The sequence below is a fragment of the Zosterops lateralis genome, assembly GCF_965231275.1.
Source record: "Zosterops lateralis genome assembly, chromosome: 1".
NCBI lineage: Eukaryota > Metazoa > Chordata > Aves > Passeriformes > Zosteropidae > Zosterops > Zosterops lateralis.
This window is the reverse complement of record NC_139762.1, coordinates 56,785,014-56,800,115: the sequence shown is the minus strand read 5'-3', so window position 1 is coordinate 56,800,115 and position 15,102 is coordinate 56,785,014. Positions and strand designations below refer to the sequence as shown.

Sequence of the window (15,102 nt, the reverse complement as noted above, 5' to 3'; positions counted from 1 at the left end):
GTTGCTACCACAGTGAATGCACAGTGCAAGTGTGTTGAGGCTTCAAGGGGAGTGAAGAAGACTGAGAGCATGAGGAATGTTACCATCTTTTTTATTAGCAGCTCATGTCTGTAGTAACTTAAAAGTGAGAAATTTCAACTGAATTTGTTGGACGTAACTACTTATTGGCAAATCTGAGGCTATTTATTGTATATGGCTCTCACTGAACATTTACCACTTCTTACTTTTTCTGAAAGGGTTTGGTGAAGAAAAATTCAAAGTCATGTAGCCTTTCAGATCTTACCTGTTAAAATATTTTTCTCTCTCAATTTGAATTAATGTAATTAATCTGCTACAGCACTGGAATCAGTGTAGTCATCACAAAAAAAAGTAATTTAAACTCCTAATTTATATTAGTATTTGATTCCTAAAAGTACTTAGTAACTTGATAGAGAGGTTTGTCTCATTATTTCAGAACAATTTTGGTTTATTTAGTGTTTTGGTTCAGTCAGCAATCAGTCCAATTCTGAAATCTCTAGCTGTAAGGAAGTTGAACCTTGAGCTTAGGTATGTGAGTATAATCATGAGAGGAATAATTTTGTCTCAGTTACAGCATCCTAAATGCATTAGACTGTATTACATTACATGTATGTATCCAATCTGAACTCAAATTGCAGTCTCTTCACTTCATGTTTTCACCTCTGGGAGTTTATATCTCTTCTTCATCCTGACTTGATAAAATGGTTGAATTCAACTTATGATGTTTTTTACAAAATAGTCTGCTAGTAGTTTTAAAAAATTGTAAGGAATGTTTTCAAAAATAGACAGAATAAAAGCAGTGTATAAAAGCACTAGATGATAAATAGTCAAAAGCAAGCATTTTCTATTACATATAACTGAAATACTGACAGAATTTTTAGAATAATGAGTTGTTCTTGGATAACTGAGAGCAAATAGGGCTCGGTGGTATATGAAGACAACTCATCCACAGAAATTTAAAAAAATTACTGTAGCCATGCCTGAAACATAGTTTTTATCTTGGGCTAAACTACGATCTTTTAAATATCATGCTTCTTTAGTTTAAATGATCAATACTGTATTTTGGCAGTTCTGAAATGATTTAGTGCATATTTTCTGGTTGTGACCTCCCTTTATCAAGATCTGTTGTCCCATAAACTGCTGTATTGTTTTGTTGTTTTTGATAGCATGGAAAAATGGAGTAAAATTTTGCAATGCTCTTTATTGCTTGATTTATTTTCATTTTCCTCCTTTTTGCATTGAATAACAGCTGTTAGCCGGGATGATAGCAGAACCTGCTTTTCTCTCTGAGTATACTATCTTTGCTTTGGATCCCACCAAACAACCTAAGCCACAGACTGATGGTGTGGTGAGTCCTCCCCACGCCTCGTAGTGATTGATGCCTTTAGCAGGCGGAGGAGAGTAATGTACTAGAAGGCAAACTTAGTTGCTTGTGGCTTGTTCTCACAAAGACCTCTGTCTTAACTACCTTGTTGCTAACCCTGCACTAAATTACACAGAGGTACCACCTGATAGCTTCTGGCTGGTGGGCTGTATGATGTGAATTTATCGTAACATTAAAAAATTAATGTATTTTCTTTTATACATGTAACAATACACAAATTTAAATAACTGTTGCACAAGTTTGTATGTGTATTGAAGAGAAATGTCCTCTTCATATTTATGTATGTCTGTATGTATTTCAAGATAAATGGATACAATTAACATCGGGATTGGTTATGTGTAAAACTTAAGTGCTATTTGCTGTATATAGTGAAATGTAGTGTGTCATTTACTACTAATGGTAGCAGGAAATAATTATTTCACATAGACACATAAATTAAACTACATCTGGTTGATAACCTGGCAGTTATTATTGTGAGGATAAATAGTCCTTTTTAAAAATAATTAGACCTTACTTCAAATATATGTTTCTTTGCCTGTAAGTGTTGTCTTCACCATATATAAGTGGAGAAACTCAGTGAGAAGAGAAAAGAAGTGAAGAAAAAGAAGCAGGCATAGCGAGGAGGTCAGACTTCTGCTTTCTGATATAGGCACATAGAAAGCTTGTTATTGGCAAAGAACAGGAATGGCATTTTCACATGCTTCAAAGGCATGACATTCCTGAGTCCATAAGTGATTTAAATCACAGTAATTTTTAGAACCCCAGTTCAAAGTGATACTTCATGATTACTTTGTAAATGCTTGTTTCCTGCTCTTGGTTTAAAATGACCAGTCACTGAAAGCTATAACAGGATCAGAATTTAATAAGCAGGACATAGCACAATACACCATATTGTGTTGAACTTGTCTCTCTCAGGCTAAGCAAGATTGGACAGAAACAGTGATTAAAATGGTGGTCCCTGGAAAGTGTATTCTGACCATATTCCAGGTCCAGGAATTGTTACTTAAAGATTCACTGCAAATTTAAGTAAGCTTTTTTAATTTTCACTACACAACAGAATTATCTTGAAAAAAATGATTTCAAATAACCTGTTTGTGTGAGTGCTTCAGTGTTGTCTTTATATGATCTGCACTTTAGTGGCATATTTACTGACTGGCATTCATATGCAAGACTGAATTAATGCAAATAATTGTAATGTAACAGTTATTGTTAATGTGCTACCAGTGTGTATTAATAATACATTACCTGTAAAACTCATTTTGTTCTCTGAACTTTTTGAAAATTCTAGAGCAGTACTCACAATCAGAATTGGGAGGGGGAGAAAATGATCGGAAAGTTTCTAGAGAACAGGATGAATGTTTAAAATATATATATTAAAGAAACACCCACATTATATATGTTTACAAAACCTAGGTACACTAAAAATACAGGAGAGGAAAGTTTCACCAACACACAGAAATGCATATTAGTTCTGCTAAAACATAACAGTATTTTAACTGTACATGTGATCTGAGAGTGAATCACATAGGGAAGTGACCGTAACTGTGGGGTTTTTTTTTGCATGGATGAAGTTAGTATAAACTCTTTACTAAGTAAGCTGCCAGGGTTTTGATGCATGAAGAAACAGTTCAAAATATTCTTGGACACAGTGGGGTTTTTTTTAAAGAAAAAATTAAAGGAAAATAAGGGAAGAAAACATGTATTAAGCTCTCCTTCCTTTCTCCATAATTACTCAGTTTTGGAATACTCGAGAAAGTATTACTATTAAAAGTCGTAAAATGTTTTTAAATACAGATATTTAAGCTTTCACTTTTCAGGCCTATTAATCTATTTATGCCTTTGAGAAATAAGTATGATTTTGCATTTCAGAAATAGGGAAGTAAGGTGGCACAAATGTTACTGGAAGACCCTAATGTGCTCCAGTTGAAACTGAGCTCTGATTTATACATCTTCATAGTAAAAGCCAACATTTTTATTAGAAATTTTAAGTATAGTGTACAATCTTTGGAAAGAGATATGGATGTTATGTTCTATGAGGTTGTGAAAAAATAACTTCCATCGGTCTCCAGAAACCCTGATGTAACTCCTGGTTTTAAGACTTTCAAAATGGCTGTTTGTGCTCTGTGAGTCTAATTTTGCTGAAAGCTTTCTTCAGGCTTATGAAAGGCTGGGGCTTTTAAGCTTTTCAAAGCCTCTTGGATCTACACTTATATATAGCAACTTCCATTCGTGCTTACCATTCAGTGTGTGGATACCCAAATACAATCCTTGGCTCTAGAGCACAGTCAGGTAGCCTTGCAGCCACCAGATACCTATGGTGGTCCATTTTTTGTATGACAGATTACTAGTGTAATTTATTATTTATGCCAATAGAAAGTGTAACCCCAAATATACGTTCTTCTTTTGTTCCCACAGACTGTATACGAAGATGCCTGCATAATGAGCAGGATACTTTTAGAAGTGGCAGCACTAGTTTAGTTTTGAAATTACATTTTTAAGAACCTTTATAGGTCCTTAAATAGCAGCTTTTTAAGCATCTTCGCAGAAAGGAACAGCATTTACGGGTTTTATATTCATAAGAACCTTACTAAATTTAATAAATCTACTTAATCTAGTGTTTTAAAATACATGTCATATTATACTTACGAATTACATGCACAAACCCTCCATAGTTTCCTTTAACTCTTTTTTATGTGTATCAGAATACATAATCTTTTTAAGAAGTGTATGTATTTAGTTTTTAAGTCACAGAATCACAGAATTAAGTAGGTTGGGAAAGACCTCTGAGGTCATCAAGTCTAACCTATGACCTAACACCACTTTGTCATCTAGACCATGGCACTAAGTGCCGCATCCAGTCTTTTCTTAAGTACCTCCAGAGATGGTAACACCACCACCTCCCTGGGTAGCCCATTCCAGTGCCCAGTCAATCTTTTTTTGTGAAGTCTTGGTAAAGTGTTTATCTTCCTCTGTTGTCAGTCCTATAGTAGCACAGCAGATCCTTTGTAAATTATAAAGCAGAAGCTAATTTTTTATTTGGGTTATCTTATTATTAGCTTTTCCTGTTAGGAGAAATGACAAGAACGGGTAATGGAGCCAAGAATACAGTGTAGAAGTTTAAAACCCGTAAAAATTGTTAATCCACTAGGAACAAATCCACTGCCACATAATAGTGTTCTGAAGCAGAATGCAGATTTTGTTCAAGCCAGGTGAAGCACAGTTTCCAAATTGAGACTTCTTGTATGGCTCGTTTTGTTTTGTCTACATATGAGTAACTGCTCAGTTCTCTGGTTTCCTTAACTATCAGGATTTCTCTTTGTTCTGTGGTCTTTCTGTCCTACCTCAGATTTGTTCCATGTCAGACCTTTTTGAAGACCTTTTACGGTGAATTATTCCTCTGCCAAATGATTGTTTAGGTATGTTTATCAGCATATCCAGAGTAGAAGCTGTGAGAGTGATCATGTAGGAGATAATATATACAAGGGTGATTATGATTGAGATTTCAGTTCTATGTACACCTTAGATTTTGCAGCTTGGGGTACAGCTTGATTGAAAATTGAGTTACACTGCTCTTAGGTGACTTTACCCATATTTTGTTAGATATGCCTCAGTGTTTCACTTCTCTTGAAAAAATCCACATCCAGGATGGTTTCTAGAATATTCTGCTAATTCACTTGGGCTGGATTTATACAGCAAAGAACCAGCTGGATTTGTGTAAGTTAGAATCACAGGATATCGTGATTTGGAGGGGACCCACAAGATTCACCTAAGTCCAACTCCTGTCCCTGCACAGCACAGCTCGAAGAATCACACCATATTCCTGAGAGTGTTGTCCCATCACTTCTTGAACTCATACAGGCTTGGTACTGTGACCACTTATGTGGGGAGCCTGTTCCAGTGCCCAGCTGTCCTCTGGGTAGAGAACCTTATTCCAATATCCAACATAATCTTCCCTGACAGAGCTTCATGCTGTTCCCTCAGGTCCTGTCACTGGTTAGAACAGCTCCTGCCCCTCCACATCCCCTCACAAGGAGGTCGTAAACTGCAATGAGGTCTCCCCTCTATCTCCTCCAGGATAAGCAAGCCTTGTACAGCTCACTCCCCTCAAGACTCTTCATCATCTTTGTAGCCTTTCTTTGGATGGTCCCTAATAGCTTTGTATCTTTGTTATATTGTGGCACCCAAAACTGCACACAATACTCAAGGTGAGGTGGCCCCAGCACAGAGCGGAGTGGGACAATCCCCTCCCTTGCCCAGCTGGTGATGCTGTGCCTGATGTACCCAGGACAGAGTTGGCTCTCCTGGCTGTGAGGACACTGATGACTCATATTCAACTTGCCATCAACCAGGACCTCCAGGTCCCTTTCCGTGGTGCTGCCCTCCAGTGTCTTGTACCCCAGTCTGTCTGTACATCCAGAGCTGCGCCATCCCAGGTGCAGAATTTGGCAGTTGTCTTCATTGAACTTCCTATGATTGCTGATTTCTCAGCCCTCTGATTTGCTGACACGCCCTCTTCCAGGGCCTCTTTGCCTTCAAAGGAATCAACAGCTCCTCCCAATTTAGTATCATTGTCAAACTTAGTGTATCTTCAAGTCCTGCATTCAAGTAATTCATGAAAATTTTGAAGAGCACAGGGCTGAGGATGGAGCCCTGTGGAACCCCACTAGTGACAGCTCACCAGTCTGGTGTCACCCCATTCACTGTAACCCTTTAAGCCTGACCCATGAACCAGGTTTCTTTCCAGCTTTTCTTCCCATGCTTGTTAGAGTTTTAAAAAGTTTGTTACCAGTACTTCCTTTCCAGGTAGTTCCTGCCCCCCCAGTGCACCAAAACAGAGAAAGATGATGTTAAAGCCAACTCTTACTCATATTGGCTGTAAATACTAGTCATCAGATAGATTTTTTCCTGCTATAATTTTGTCTTTTGGGTGTGTCTTTGATTTGTCCATAAATGTTATATAAATAATCATTATGAACTACTTAATTGGAGTGTGTGTATTTGCAGCTGTTTCATGCTAATCCATGCACACATAGCTGCTTTGTAGTTCTGCATATTGCAGCAATCTGTTTTGAATTTAACAAACTAGCTTGTTTGCATGAAGACATCTTAATATGCTTTCTAAAGAAAGTACTAAAAACACAGGCAAAGGAAAAAGCTGTTTCTAGGAAAATGCTGTTTCTAGGAATCATTGAATTACAGTCATTGTACTCTGTTTCTTCTAATGGTTTTTTTACCTCCTGTAGAACTTGAATAAACAGCCACTTCCTGGATCCACAGAAAACAATGGAAGTGAACCTGCCTCTCCACAGGTACGTGGAGGGCATGAGGGCTTTGTTTCCTTCTTCACTGCTGTGTTGTCTTTGTGTTATATTGGCTTAAGTGCCCAGTATATATCTTCCTGCTGAAGTAGGGATAAGTACTTGCTTGTCAGGATGCTCAGTTATTTTGTTTGTGTGTAATCCCATTAGCTGGTATTAAATATTGTCACTGATGTGTGGAGCTTTTTTTTTTTTTTTCATAAGGACTGGTTAGCAGACTGGCAGCATTGAGATGCCTCTTGTTGCATAGCCATCATAGGATATAGAGCATTACATTCACTTTCAAAAGTAGAGGGCTTATTACGCATCTGAAAAGCTACCTTCTAGCTGAAGGAAAAGAACTGGTAGGCTGAAAATATTGTCACTAGTGATGAAGATGTAGGTCATTTTTAATATGTCTCAGGGAAACATTTAGCTTGCTGAAATGGGATTAGCATTGGCTTCTGGCATGTGCCTCCAGCATTTAATTGTAGGGGCAACATTGCATGCAGCAATGCTTTCACAACACTTCTGTAGGAGCAGCAGTATAGGTTACCACAGCACATTCTGGTATAGAATGAAGTAAGTACTACAGCTGCATAAATCAATAATTTTGTTTTATGTAAAAATCATAATGCCATTTAAAATAAAAATAAAAAAAGTACTGTTGAAGATGGCTTGCTAGAACCAACTATCATACAAGGACTTCTATGGTTAATTTTGTTCCCTTTATCATAGGAAAGTATCTGTGTCTTTAAGATAAATACAGTCTTCTGTGTAATACATCAAGAAGTAAGTCAGTTACACTTTTCATGTTTGAGACAATAGTAAATAAACATTTATATTAGTTACACATTATTTTTAGAGGGATTACACAGAAATGCATTCTAAAAGTTTAAATCAGAGCTGTAGTTTATTAGATTTAGTTGCTATCTGAAATTGTACACATCTGGTAGTTGCATGCTTGATTTTCCTGCACAAGAAGATGATTCTTTTAAGGGAGTGGCAGGTATTTGGTGTCATGCATATGTTCGACAACAGTAGTTTCTTTGCACAGGTTGGGTCTCTTTCCTGGACTTTAGTGTGTCTGTCTGCCTAAAAGCAGTGCAGAAATAATTACTTTCTTTGAATTTTTGCAGCAAAGTGACAGTCAATCTTTTGCCCAGAGGCTTCAGCTTCGAGTTCCCTCCATGGAGTCTTTGTTTCGAAGCCCAGTAAAAGAGACCCTATTTCGCTCTTCTTCTAAAGAGTCCCTGGTACGAAGCTCTTCGAGAGACTCACTGAATCGACTAGACTTGGAAACCACCAGTCCCACCTTTGATCCACCTTCTGACATTGAAAGTGAAACAGAAGAGTCTCTGGGAAATATGGACAGCTTCAGCAAAGAGCAGTTACTGCAGCGTCTGCGTAGAATGGAGCGCAGCTTGGGCAACTATAGGGGAAAATACTCAGAGGTAGGCAATGTGACTGGTTTAGCTAGGCAGAAAGGGGAAAGAGATTAGGCTAAGAGATACTGCAGCAGTGGACAATCTTTTTGTTTTCCTATTTGGAGCAAATATTTCAATTTAGAACTAGCGCAGAAGTTAAATTATTCTAAGTCTAGTTATTTTTGTCCTAAATAGGTCAATTTTTTTTTGACAATAAAACATGGAAATCTTTTTCTTCTCTTGTTTGTAAATGATTTCCTGATGTCAGCAGTAGAGGTTAATTCATGATTGCTCACACAGAGCAGGCCTATTAAGATTTCAGCTGAAAGCATCTAGCAGAGTGTGGAGTTCACTACAGAGATGAGAATGACTTGTACTCCCATGACAGCAAATTTATTTTTTTTTCTGCAACTTGTTCAACTTGTTCTTGAAGTGCACAGTGTATATTCTGTCCATGTGCAATAGGCAAGCATTTTGTTTTCAAAAAATAAGTTCTGTTCTTCATAATTTCCAGGTATTCCCTGGGAGGAATTAATTCAAACTTTTTTTTTTTTTTTTTTTTTTTTTTTTTTTTTTTTTTTTTTTTTTTTAAATTTTAGTGAAAATCAGTTATAAAAGTAATTTCACTACTCATTTTCCAAATTACTGGGGAAAGTAAAGCTGCCTAACTGATAGTGGTGTTTTGGTATTGGGTTTTAAAATTAGTTTTGGGGTTTTGTTTGGGTTTTTTAAATTGTTTCTTGAAGTGTGAATGTGTTGTGTTTAAAACTGGATGTTTGCACTGTTTTCTACAGTTCTTTTAATGTTTGCTGCCCTCACATACTAAAATTCCTGTGCAGACTTTCGTCAAAATCCCTGGAATCTAAAATATGTTTACAGTGACTGCAGTATTCAGCATATGCCTGAAAAAGCAGTTGTCTCACAATATTTTTTCCTTCACTTCCAGCTAGTGTAATAAGTGGGGTTTTTTAAGTTTATACAAATAGTAGTTGCTAAAGAGAAATTCTTCAGTTTGTGGATTTGTTTTGGTGTTTTTTTTGGTTGTTTGGGGTTTTTTTATTAGCATAATCTGTCCACCAAATCCTAACTTTCTCCATCAAAACGGCTTGGGTTTTTTTTCCTGGTTTTGTGACTTTCTGTAGTTCAATTGAAAAGAATTGTTTTGCTGGAGCTTGGAAGAAACTTGTTTTTAATATATGATGAGTAATTAAGGCAGAAATACATTTTCCTTCCTCAAATAGGATGCAAAGTTAGCATCTCAAAACTATGGTATAGGAAACCACTCATATCAGTTTTGATTTTCTTAGAAGGGCAATATAAATATGACTTTCAAAATTAATTTTGAATTCTGAAAATGTTTAGTTTGTTTTAAATAAGAATTTGAAGATATATTTTGACTTACTGATTTCTGATTTCAGTGTTCTAAATTGTTTTTTTCTTAAATTTTTCATGAATTTGAAAAGAGAATGTTCTAATTCCAAGTGCCTTTATGCTACTTCAGCATAATGCTACTTGGCAGTTGTAATGAAATATTTAAGTAAACTAATCTGTGCAGTTACTCCTTTTGTCAGTTTACAGTGAGAAATTAAATACTGTCCATTTTCAATCTGTCTTTGCTGGATATATGCAAAGCATATGGGATGAGAAATTACACCATGTTTTGTTAAATTTAGAAATTTATTTTTTTAATGCATGCTCTTTGTAAAATTATTTTTACTTAATCTCCCTGAGATGGGTACTCTTACAAGTGGTCACCCCTTTTGGGTAGCTGTCTGGGATGTAACTTCCTGATACTCTTGGGTTTGACCCCCTGTGTTGAAGGATGGTATGTGGTATGTCATCTCAGGGAAGGGAAAACTGTGTACGAGTAACATCATCGTTTTGTCATGTAGGCTTATATTTTTTAACATATTGGAGATATTTTATAGATATAGAAAAAAATAACATTAAGGAAATTTAAGTACAGTTCTATCAAAAGAGCATTCTCAAGTGGAGTGTAGAGTTTGAAAATGCAGGTAGTGATCTAACTAAGGAAATTATTTTGATGGCTATATGCAGACATATTATCATCTTTATATCCAATTTGTGTATTTTAGCTAGTGTCTGCTTATCAAGTTATCCAGCGGGAAAAGAAGAAGCTACAGGTGAGCATTACTTTTCATCCTCTCTTACCTGCAGGTGTTTTTAAATCTTAAAATGTGTAGTGACAATACAGATTTAATTTTCAGTGTGTTGTGTGTATGTAACAGAAGGCGATTTCTTAGCTGGGATTTCTAAGGAAGCCAAGGTAAAATTAATTTGTCAGAATAACTGTGAAGTACTGTACTCCAGCCTTTTTTGTTAAATCAGCTGACTTCAGGTGATAGATTGATTGCCAACCCACTGCTGGCAGTTCATGACATACTTGCACATCAAACATGACTTGAAAGAGAAACAGACCATTACATCTGTGAATGTTTTGAATTTATTTATCCATTTTAAAATTACATTTAATACAGCTGATCTTTATTCTTCCTTTTTTCTTAAGAGCATTCTGAGTCAAAGCCAGGATAAAGCACTTCGCAGAATTGGAGAACTGAGAGAGGTAATTTCCTTGATATCACACCTACATAGGATCTTTTTCTGCCTAGCTTTTGATGTTTTTGTTCACAAAATATTTTCTATTACAGAGCAGGGTATTTTACTGCTTTTGTTTTTTTTGTTTATATGGAGTTACTCCTCTGGCTTGCTTCCCATTCAGCAGCTAATTGCTACACTCTTAAGACAGAGCAGTGCATCACCAACTGAACTACTCCTGTTGTTCATTGTGAAATAAGTAGAAGTGTGTGTGGTTCTTGCAGTATAGTTGGGCCATAGATGTCCCTGTGCAATTTGTTGCCCTTCTATTACTGACAAATACTAATTCAGGCAAACACAAGCGATAGGCACATTTTTGTGAGGATTTCAACAACAATCAAAAAAATTAAGATAATTAAAAAAAAAATCATCTTTATCTCAGTTGTAATACTTCCATTGTTTTATGGATTTTGGTACAGTTTGTTTTCAGTCATAAAATCAAGTTGGTTTTGTTATGACTTTCCTCCTTAGATTATAGTGAAATTAAAAGGAGAAGCTCTTATGTATTTGGTATTGATAATAAACACAATGGACTTAAAAAAACGTATAGATGATTAGACTGAGCAGATTAAAAGGGCAAGTTCAACATCATCATATTGTCAAAGCCGGGTGAAGTGCAATGTGAAGCTGAAGCCATTCTATTGCCTCAGGAGCTAGTGCAACACCAGGTTTGGAGATGGGTGTGCAAGGGCCTCTGTCTGTGCTCTTGCATTGCTAGAGAGCTGGGTACCATTTAGCCCAAAGTCACAGGCTTTGTCTTACGACTACACACCTGCTTCTGGCATGTGCTGTGTTGAGCAGCAGCACTGGCATGGAGGTTGCAGGAGCCATTAGACCTTGGTGAGGTCCCACCTATTCCTGGCTCACTCCAGGCTGTTGAGTGTTCTGCCCACAGACAGGGACCAGGACCTGTCCCCTTCATAATGACAGATGGTGACTGTGAGTATTTAACCATGAGTGTACTCAAGGCTCAAGCTCACCCATAAGGAGCTATCCCTGTGACTAGTCAGGCAGCCAGTCATTTTAAGGGATGTCACTGGCAAATTGCTGGGCACTCTTCAGCAATCTGGGGAGTAATTCAGGTAAGCGTGCTATGAATTTGTGTGCTAGTGAGATAGCATTTGGTTCACATCTGTTCTGTTTCTGCCCCAGCAGCTGAGAACAGTGGGTCAGTGAGTGCTGGGAGTACTGCACTCAGCTGAGCTGTAGCTTGTGTCTGCAGCCATGTCCTAAGCTAAACTGTCAGTACATAGGAGGGAAGAAACCATTGCATTTCTGTCAAAATCAGCTTGCCAGGGTTGTATCTTTTCCAGATCACTAGAAGATCAAATGAAAAAGCTTATTCTGTGTCAGGTCCATATCTGCATGCTCCTGTAGGATTAGTTTTCTAGTGTATTGCTACTTGTTAAAGTCAGGAAGGCATATGTGGAACAGAGTTAAATCTTTGGCATATGACAAAGAGTTGGACACGTACATTTTATTTTTCACTTCCATCATAGTCTTTGTGATTCATGTATGTAGATATGTTATATATATATATTTCTGATTTATATATATACACCTTTGTATATATATATAAAATGTAACATTTAATCTCATTCTTAACCATTGCAGCAGCCCTCTTGTTAGAAGATGGAAATGAGATGAGGGACAGACTTCTTGTTTATCACAGCATGAAAAGGGTCCTGGTTTATTCCTCTTTACAGCTCAGCCATCCTGACTCCAACTATTCACTGACTCTGGCTGCAGCCAGCTCCTCCTGTAGGCCTCCCTTGCAGCCCCTGACTGCTGGTTATGCCCTGCTAAACTATGACTGCAGGTATTGGTTTGCAGACTGAATGCAGGGTTTTACCCAGCTAGACGATGGCTGCAGGTTCCAACAACAGGCTCTGACTGCAGACCCTGACTGACCTGACAGCAGTGATTCTCTCTCCCCAGGATCCTTCTTCATGATCCTCTTGCTCCCTCTTCCTCAAGCTTCCTCCTCCTTCATAATTTCCCCCTCACTGGCTAACACACTCCCTTTTATCACACTTATCTTTATTGACTATAGCTGTGACTCATAGGGGCAAGGCTGTATTGGGAAATTAACACAGCTGTTACTTACCAGGGATGAGGTCACCTGTATTCCCTTCTCCTACACTTAACAATCTTGTAAATTTAAAGATTCCTTCAAATCTAATGCTGAAATTCTTTTTCATTAATTGATACACTTGAAAAAGTGTTTTTCTGATCTTTTGGAAGCCCAGGTGTTGCAGCATTAGGTAAAACAGACAACAAAGGAAAAATTATAAATAAAATGAAAAGTTTCCATTGTGGAACCTAAAATGGTCCAGAGTAGTTCATTCATTGATGTAATAATTTGTTATCAGAAATAAATTTTAATAATCCTTTTCTTCATCATACAGTCCATTTTCCCCATAAATATGTTGAATCAGGCAAGTTTCTTCTAAGAGAGCCATGTAAGAGTAAACTAATCTTCCTTTGAAGCCGAATTGGCAGTGTGACACAGTCCCTAGAAATCAACGAGTTTTGCTTAACTGAGTTTTCTCCTGTTAGGAGTAATTCCTCAAAAACAGTCTTAAAGCACTTCTTCATTATTCTCAGAAGAAGGATCAGAAGGGACTGTGAGATCCAAAGAGGACCATTTCTGTGTTGGTTTCAATAAATCTTTGACACTTGTTCTCATACTGGCCTGCTTTGCTTTGTTTGGAGGGAATTGCGTCTAAAGCTCAGAAGCACAGGGCAGAAGTGTGATCCGTAAATGCTGAGAACATGAGGCAATGCAGAGTTAAGAAGTGGTATAGTTGGGAAGAGAGGAATGGTTTTTGCAGTGATGCTTTCCCTCACTGTCCTGCCTGGGCATGGCTGGGAAGGCTCAGCTTGTACAGCTGTGGTTTTCAAAGCTGGTATCAGCCTTGTCTGTGGCATGGCATTCACTGTTGGAGGTAAGGGATAGACAGCAAGGCAGCATAAAAACAAGATTTAGAGTGGGAGGAAAGCAGCGCAGGAAGCATCCAGTGCTCGGTTTTGTCTCATTCGTTTTTTTCATCCTTTATTTCTCTTTCTATTGTCCTCTGTCTTTGCCTTGCTAATGGAACTCATATTTATGGGTGGTGATTGCTTTTATGCAAGTTATCTTTGCAGAATAACAGTCACAGAAGCATTCTTTTCTTGGGGTAAATCATGGGGAAGATATATATGGATGAAACAAATACATAAATAAAAAAAGATTAAAAAGTTTCTGAAAATATTTGCAGTGCATGCATGCTACATATGTTCTGGTTCTCTCAATAAGGAGTTAGATGTGATTTAATTTAAGTACATTTATTTTCTACTAGAATGATAATTATTTAAATAAATTTAAATGTTTAAACTTTAAAAGCATAGGAAGTAATTAGAAGAAACCTCCTTCAGGAAATATGTTATAAGACTCTGTAGATCCTACAAATGAAATCTACAAGTTTCTAAGAGTATTCGGCCAAACAAATGCATGTAAGTATCAAGTAAAGCCACATATTTAAATTATTTGGCATTCTCTGCCTTTCTTATTTGAGACACATTTGTGCCAATTTTCTTTTCTTATATATGGCATTTGTCATTTTGGAATGGTGGCTTATTGAATGAGCATAATGAATTTTATAATTTCTGCTCTTTATGTTGACTTAATTTGGTGGCTAAATGAAGAATCTACCAAAGTGCAATCTTCAGCTTCCAGGAGAAATGTGTACATGGAAGACAGATTTTCAGGAGCAGGCTTGAAATAATCCCCATGCAAACTTACTCTTAGGAAAAAGAGTCCTTGGTAATTTTGGATCAAATCCAGACTCTTGCTGTTTTAATGCTGGTATTATAATTGGATGTTCTTATTATAGTGTGTAGACTGTTGTAAAATAAGATAAATTTTTTAAAAAGTTTAAAAAATATACACTTTATGGTTGTATTTTGGGATCAAAATTATGAAAGAGATATTTTAGATATTATTTCATAATATTTTCATAATGTGAACTTTTCAGTTCACATTTCAGTATTTATTTGAGATGTGTTTGTATTATCAGGAGCTCCAGATGGACCAACAAGCTAAGAAACATCTCCAAGAGGAATTTGATGCTTCCCTAGAAGAAAAGGATCAACTTATTAGTGTCCTGCAAACTCAGGTAAGATAATTTACCCAGGAGATGTTGTTGAAAACTGCTCTTCTTACTTTTTCTTTTTAGTGATATATTTTCTATAATGCATATCAGTGTTTTACTATAATTGCTCTGAAGTTGTAAAGCTTCTTAGGAATTTAAGATTTTCTAGAAATTAAGTGTGTCTCTGTGGTACAGGATACCTGTGTAAAAATCTTACTCATGTTAAA

General features: G+C 36.8%; 1 protein-coding gene across 6 annotated transcripts in view; it reads left to right on the top strand.

The window, feature by feature from the left end:
• Positions 1-15,102, top strand: part of GOLGA4 (golgin A4) — a 71,954-nt gene that overhangs the window by 14,973 nt on the left and 41,879 nt on the right. For all 6 annotated transcript variants that reach the window (XM_083864810.1, XM_083864813.1, XM_083864811.1 and 3 more), the window contains exons 3-7: positions 6,646-6,711; positions 7,839-8,153; positions 10,223-10,270; positions 10,654-10,710; positions 14,801-14,899. In XM_083864810.1, coding sequence (XP_083720936.1) covers positions 6,646-6,711; positions 7,839-8,153; positions 10,223-10,270; positions 10,654-10,710; positions 14,801-14,899 — 585 coding nt within the window. The remainder of the gene's footprint in view (positions 1-6,645; positions 6,712-7,838; positions 8,154-10,222; positions 10,271-10,653; positions 10,711-14,800; positions 14,900-15,102) is intronic.